General features: G+C 39.2%; 1 protein-coding gene across 1 annotated transcript; it reads right to left on the reverse strand.

The window, feature by feature from the left end:
* Positions 1-4629: 4629 nt before the first annotated feature.
* Positions 4630-6669, reverse strand: LOC137526016 (uncharacterized). Its single transcript, XM_068247227.1, has one exon. It carries the CDS (start codon positions 6667-6669, stop codon positions 4630-4632), a length of 2040 nt encoding a protein of 679 aa, XP_068103328.1.
* Positions 6670-7143: the final 474 nt, after the last annotated feature.

Genomic DNA, 7143 nt, shown 5'->3' on the forward strand with positions numbered 1-7143 from the left:
ACAAAAAAATCTTAATGAGGTTTGCAAAAAAAGCAGAAATGAAAGAAACAATATTCCATATCAGTTCAACGGGAATTATTTTCATCATAAATCATTTATATTGAGAATAAATCAGCAATGACAATGGAAATACACTCATTATTAACATTAATTGTTAACATTTATTCTGCATACAGAGATTGTTCTGGATGAATATCCCAGACACAGAAGTGATCAGAAGAAGCCTGGATAATCCACCTGGTACTGTAAAGGGGCCCATACACTTAACGATTTTCCTGCCGATATATAACAGATTTGATCACTGTGATCGAATATGCTGTGAAATCGTTATGCAAACGCTGACCGAATTATTGATTTCCGTCCCAAATCGATTGTTCCCGTCGATCCATCCATGCGGAAGATTTTGCTCGATCTCCGGCGGGTTGGGAGTGCGTTGATACGGCGTTCGAATGTCCGACGACCGACGCTAGCGGCAATACATTACCTGTTCCGCCGGCGCGAGCCCCCCAGTCTCCGCTGTCCCTTCTCCGTGGGATCTATCTGTTGGTCGATCTGATGGCAAATTGATCAGTGTATGGCCACCTTAAGGAAGTCAAATTATCTCCTTGATTTACACTTAGGGGAACCTGAAGAAATTAACTGTAAGCGCCGTCAGCGGCAGAATGCCGGGACCCGAGCTCCGGCTCCAACTTCCGGGTCTCGGCGGGCCACTGATGTCACTGGAGCGCAGGAGGCTGTGCGGCTCTCATTGGTCAGGCAGAGGACGCGTTCCCAGTGCACCCTCCACCAATGTAAACAGTGACCACGTGTGTCTACTGCATGTCAGCTGATCAGCTGACACGCTGAGCGTTTATTGGTCACTTTGGATTCCTTACCTCCAGATTGGTTAGCCCTTGTATAAATGTTTGGTGAGCACTCTCTGTCTTTACCAGTGATATCCTCTGCTGGGCTTGTTGCTGAGATTGCGCTCACAGCTGCTTATCTTGTGCCAGCTTGTCTGTATCTTGACCAACCTTACTTCCAAATTGCCTTACCGTTACCAACCCGGCTTGAACCTGACCACGCTTTTCTATTGGATTATCTGTTACCGACCTCGGCTTGTTAAAGGATTTGCATGAACGCTTCCTGGACTGACTCTGGCTTGAATGACCATTGTCGGGCGTTTTGTCAATGTTTGTTAAAAATAAATATAAAATCAAAATGTAAAGCTCCTGGAAAAAATGGGAGGAGCTAAAATACAAACATATGCCTAACTATGTGAATTCGTTTTTCGAGGTTTTTCCAAGTACTGGTTTAAACAGGTAAGCATAGACCAACTTGTAAAAATATCAATTTAATATCAAATAAATATTACAATATCAAAACAATATAAAATTGCACTTTTGATTTAACACAAGACTCATAAGGTTATTCTTATAATAAGCTGGATAATACAATTTCAGTAAAACATCAAAATGTTATTATACTCATTTACCAATAACAAAAGGCTTAAACCATTTAGCAGTCAACTCAAATACAGTACAGAGTTGTGACTCATCAAATATGGCCGCCGGCCATGTTACCACAGAATTTGTGGAGACAAGATGGCTGAATCAAAAATAAAAATGGTTGCTATTAAAATCAAAATGGCTGTTATTAAAATCAAAATGGCTGCTATTAAAATCAAAATGGCGCTATCAAAAATCAAAATTGCGCAGTCAAAATCACAAATGCGCTATCCAAAATAAAATGGCTGATGTCAGCTATACCATTCACTGTGACAAATTTAGGATGACTCAGTGGATATAACGACTGGGCGTTGCCCCACAATTGATATGCAATCAACTAGAAATGACAGGAATTTTACTTCTGTCTACACTTTAACCTCCGCTGGCTTGTGTTACTACACAGAGTGAGCGGGTAACATATATATATAATTTTGGAATAAAATATCTATTGAGTCATCCTAAATCTTGCTAGGTGTGGTCTGCTTGCTGTGGCAAAATATCAATACTTAGAGGAGATAGCTTAAAATCTAGCTTTTATCCAAAACTGAGTTAAACAGCCAGTTATCAATGAACATATGGTAAATCCTATGTGAGTTGTTTCCAATCTGCAACTTTGGAAAAGCTCACCCCTTTCGGATAGTTATTTAAACTATCAAACAATGAAATTCAATCAATACATCATATGTTCAGATATTCTGCGCTGTAATAAGCCATCTAACTAAAAAGAAAACAGAACTGGATTCAAGTATAGTCACCAAGATGGCCTCTGGGGCGTATTCCTTTAGGCGTGGCCGCTTGTGATCATTCAGATGGCATGGATTCCCTTGTGAGCCCTCTCCTGCTGGTGATCTGATGATCCCTCATTGAATGCCCTCTCTCTTCTTATTCTCATCACTATCTATGGTCCTGCCCAGGAGATCAAATCTTCCAGCCTATCACAAGGCAGTGGGAGTGATCAGTGGGAGTTTCCTATAACTAATCTTTAACCCAAGTGTAATCCTGGATTTCATCCTCTGGAGGTGCTGTTGGCTAACTAATCACATTCTTAATGGGATATGTGGCAAAACTAAAGACATTTTGATTGTGTTCTATTAATTATAATTCACAGTGAATAAATCAATGATATAATTCCTCTATGGATAGCTGATCTTAATTGAATCACTGGTTATGTTTTATTATACAGTGACAGTTTCTACCATATCCAAGATAGATTTGATTTTATCCAAAATCATAGTGGCATACTTAAAATCATCATGGATTTCACTTTTTATAAAACATTGTAAATGTTAGCATAGTTTTAATCATTAAGATAATTGTCAAAAATGCAACACAGGTAAATATACAGTATTTCCATACCATTCTAGACATATTCATTCAAAGAATGTTGATATTAATACATATACATTTTTATATTATCATTGATTTGTATTAACTCCTGATAAAACATAATTGATGGTAACCATTATATAAGGCTTGATCATAAAATATCTGTATTACTCTTTGTGTGATACCTTTCTATTCATAAGGCATACATATAAAACGCCATAACCTTATATATATATATATATATATATATATATATATATATATATATATATATATATATATATATATATGTTCATTTTAAATAAGAGCGTTCATGCACTCAGATGTGTTTTTCCCAACTTGTACTTTGTCCAAAGGTTAGGGATGCATGTGTTCACACTTTATTTGCTATGTTGCCAAGTGTTTTGGTCTAAAACAATGGTTAATTTCTAAAATCTACAAGCCTTAGAGATTGTATTCAGAGGTTCATCTTCTCAAGCTTGCCATGTTGAGCAACTGTTTGTTTCTAAACAAGGAATAGCCTGATATCATTGTTCACACAAGTTGAATTGGATTATTCATTGCAAACAGCACATCAGCTGACTGCCTGTTATTCATAGCTAACCTCACTTTAGAGACACAGACAAGTCAGTATTGCTATATTTAAAATAGGCTATACATGTTTTAATAATCAGCACCTATATTAACCTATAATAACCATGATCATCAGAAAGTCTTTGTCTTCTGTGACCTTAAGGGAAGGAAATTATTAGGTTTATGTGTACTCGATCATATACAATTCAGTTTATTGGGAAAAACGATATTCCACCATATGGAAATCTCGACACATCCTCCTTTTTTCCAGAATGTTTCACAAAGTGTGAACTTTCTGGAAAGAACAACAAGGATTATTAAACGTTTTTCGTTTTCTTCATTCCTGTGGGAACGCGTTGTGAACAAAACTTCATGTTTTGTATTGTAATCCAAGTTCAGAGGGAAATGGACTTTAAAACATTGTCTTCATCACACTAAAGTTCATGTTTCACGCTTCAAGAAAAATAAACTTGGCAAATGATACTCCGGCTGTAAACAAACAGGTTTCCTCTTGCTGCAAAGGTAGCAAACAGCAACTGTAACAGCGATGAACTGCTTTGGCCTTTGGTTCAAACAAAAGGATTTTCCGGATCTGCTTTAAGAGTTGAATAACTCACTCCTGTGAGTATCTGGTGTGCAACAGGTATCAGACTTGCATCTCCATCAAATGGACCTCGGATACATCAGCTCGTCATTTAACGACACATCGTGGATTTAGGCTCATCTGGACCCTCTAGGATAGGAACATCTATCTGGTCATGATGAACTCCGTGGTATCCGGTAACCTCATGGATGCTGGACCTGGCACCACACTTGGCTCGGCACTCTTCCCCAAGATTAGGACTGAGTAAAGGATGGCAATCGTCAGGTGGGACATCTTTGCGCCGGATTGGAATCTTTTTGTGTCGATATGGATTCTAGTATAGATTAAATACATCATTAGGTATACCTGTCAGGAGAAAAATAATTTGTTAGGACACATTTCAAGATTGCTCAGTTCTCCGCAACTGTGAGCTAGGGTGACATATACGCAGTTGATTAATATGTACCTATTTTTCAACAAAGCCATCCCCCTTAGGGATTTTAACCTTGTAAACCACAGGAGACAATTTATCAGTGATTGGTTATGGACCTTTCCATGACGGGAGGAATTTCCTTTCCTTTACCTGGAATAAGTCGGTACAAGGCATATCATTTTCATTAACCGTATCCATTTCCGTACAGTGACCTATCTCGGGTTCCTCTACTCGGCAGAGCGGAGCCCTGCCTCTCCAGCTAAAAAATCCTCAGGCTGTCTTCCTGCAGATCCCTGAGCCAACTTACCCATCATGTCACTTAGTTTGTTCACTTGATCGACAAGCTGATCAAACCTATTAGGCCGGCGAGGGTTCTGGTTCCGGGGATCATTTCTGTTCCCTGCGGGTGATCCACTCCTAGGTGAGTTATGTGGGTCCTGTCTCCTTTCCCACTGCTGCCTGGGTCGGTTATCCCACCGTCTATATCCTTGGGGACGCCTGTATCCGTGGGGTTCTCTATATCCCTGGTAACCTCTGTACCCCTGGCTACCCTGGTTTCCTTGGTAACCCTGGTATCCTTGATACCTGCGATTGAACCGAGGACGGTAGTCCTGGTTTCCAGAGCCTGAGCTATCCCTATCTGATCCTTTAGGATTTTGGGGCCTATTTTGATTTGGATTTTGTTGCTGTCTTTGGCCCAGCTGGATAGGTACTTTTGCAGGAGGTATTTTCTTCTGCTGGGATTCAAAGTTTAGGTCCGCTTTTACTTTGGTTTCTTCTACTCTGCGCTCTGGGTACTTTTTATTGTTCTTTCTATTTACATTGGGACTCTCACTAATGTTGAACAGCAGGGTTGCTGAGGTAACCATTTTCTCTAGGGGGTTTCCGAAGTCTAACTCATTGGCCATGCTTAACTTTATTTGGGTAGGCAATGCATCATAATATGCCTGTTTAAAATCCAGAGACTCCCAGTTAGGATTCCGATATGCTAAACTGTAGGAGTTTTTTAGCACGGAAAGGAATTCTCGGGGGCTCTGATCGGGTCGACAAGTAAGTCGATACACATCTCGTTTAGCTTCTGAGCTAGTACGATACGGCCCGAACTCAAGCTTCACTTCGTGTGAAACTGCTTGCCATTTAATGATACCCCGCTCTCTAAATGAGGTGAAATAGTGGCGGTATCTGTCATCAAAAACCCATGGGAGAAATCTGATTTTGTCTGCTTCAGACAGATTTAAAGAGTCCATAGTGGATTCATACAACTCTAGGTGGGATGCTATTTGCGCAGAACCCTTTTTAGTGAACTTTGGCACAGCGGTGTTTAAGAATTTTATGATGCTGGCCGAGCTCTGTTTTTCTTGGGGGTACTGATTATTTCCCCTATTTGGATCCCCTCTATACGTACCTTTCCCCCTTCTTGGGATAGGGCTGGATTCTCGCTTTCTCTCATCAGCCTCAAATTCATCTGAATCCATATCAGCAAGGGAGTCGTGACCTTTATGGGAATCATCATACCTAGGGGCCCTCATTTGCATATCTCTCTCTGGAGAGGAATCCAAATGTCGATCTTTAGGGACCCTTGTACTGTCATCTATCATAGTATTCATTGTTTTACATACCGCCTCCATACGATCCAACATGCCTTGCCATTTTGGGTCATATGGAGTGAGTATTGGCGGGCAAGGGCTGGATGATCTATCGAGTCTACCTGCCTGTTTGATTTTGAAGTACTGCTGTTGTAGTTCTTCAAAATCCTGTTTAAGTCTGTGATGCGCTTCACGATTTCGTTCAGCGTCTTTTTCCAGACTTTTGATCGCTGCTTCCCTGTCTGAAATATCAATCATTAATTGGTCTCTATCAGCCCTCATAACCTGAATACTTGATTCCATATCATGTAACTGAGAGGTCAACGATTGGACGTTTTCCTCCGTTTCTTGCAATTGAAATCCCAATTGTTCTATCTCTTTTTTCCTAGATTGTGAAAGGGAATTTACTTCCAATAACCCATATAACACAGAAGGTAGGGCACCTAACAACCTTTTCTTCAGTTCGGACTCTGAAGAAATTGTGGTCATACATGATAGATAATGATCAAATGTACCTTTAGACTTAAATATACAATCAACTTCCTGTCTGATACATTTTCTCATTTTGTCTATCCAGTCATCTACTTCCTCATTATATTTTAGCCGTATAAATACGAATTCAACAATCTTCCGGAATAACCGTTCCAGGTGAAGTTCTGAATCACTACTTGCAGCACTCATGATTCAATAGCCAATGCAATAAAACCAGTTCAATAAAACGTTTTTACACTGTTTAAACCAGTAAGGGAAAGTAAACGGATCTCACTAGGGCCTCCAATCTTATGTCGGGCGTTTTGTCAATGTTTGTTAAAAATAAATATAAAATCAAAATGTAAAGCTCCTGGAAAAAATGGGAGGAGCTAAAATACAAACATATGCCTAACTATGTGAATTCGTTTTTCGAGGTTTTTCCAAGTACTGGTTTAAACAGGTAAGCATAGACCAACTTGTAAAAATATCAATTTAATATCAAATAAATATTACAATATCAAAACAATATAAAATTGCACTTTTGATTTAACACAAGACTCATAAGGTTATTCTTATAATAAGCTGGATAATACAATTTCAGTAAAACATCAAAATGTTATTATACTCATTTACCAATAACAAAAGGCTTAAACCATTTAGCAGTCAACTCAAATACAGTACAGA

The sequence above is a fragment of the Hyperolius riggenbachi genome, chromosome 7 (assembly GCF_040937935.1).
Source record: "Hyperolius riggenbachi isolate aHypRig1 chromosome 7, aHypRig1.pri, whole genome shotgun sequence".
Lineage (NCBI taxonomy): Eukaryota > Metazoa > Chordata > Amphibia > Anura > Hyperoliidae > Hyperolius > Hyperolius riggenbachi.

What these genes read in the sequence shown, in the direction of transcription:
- LOC137526016 (XM_068247227.1), bottom strand. Translation starts at nt 6,669, where the DNA reads ATGAGTGCTGCAAGTAGTGATTCAGAACTTCACCTGGAACGGTTATTC.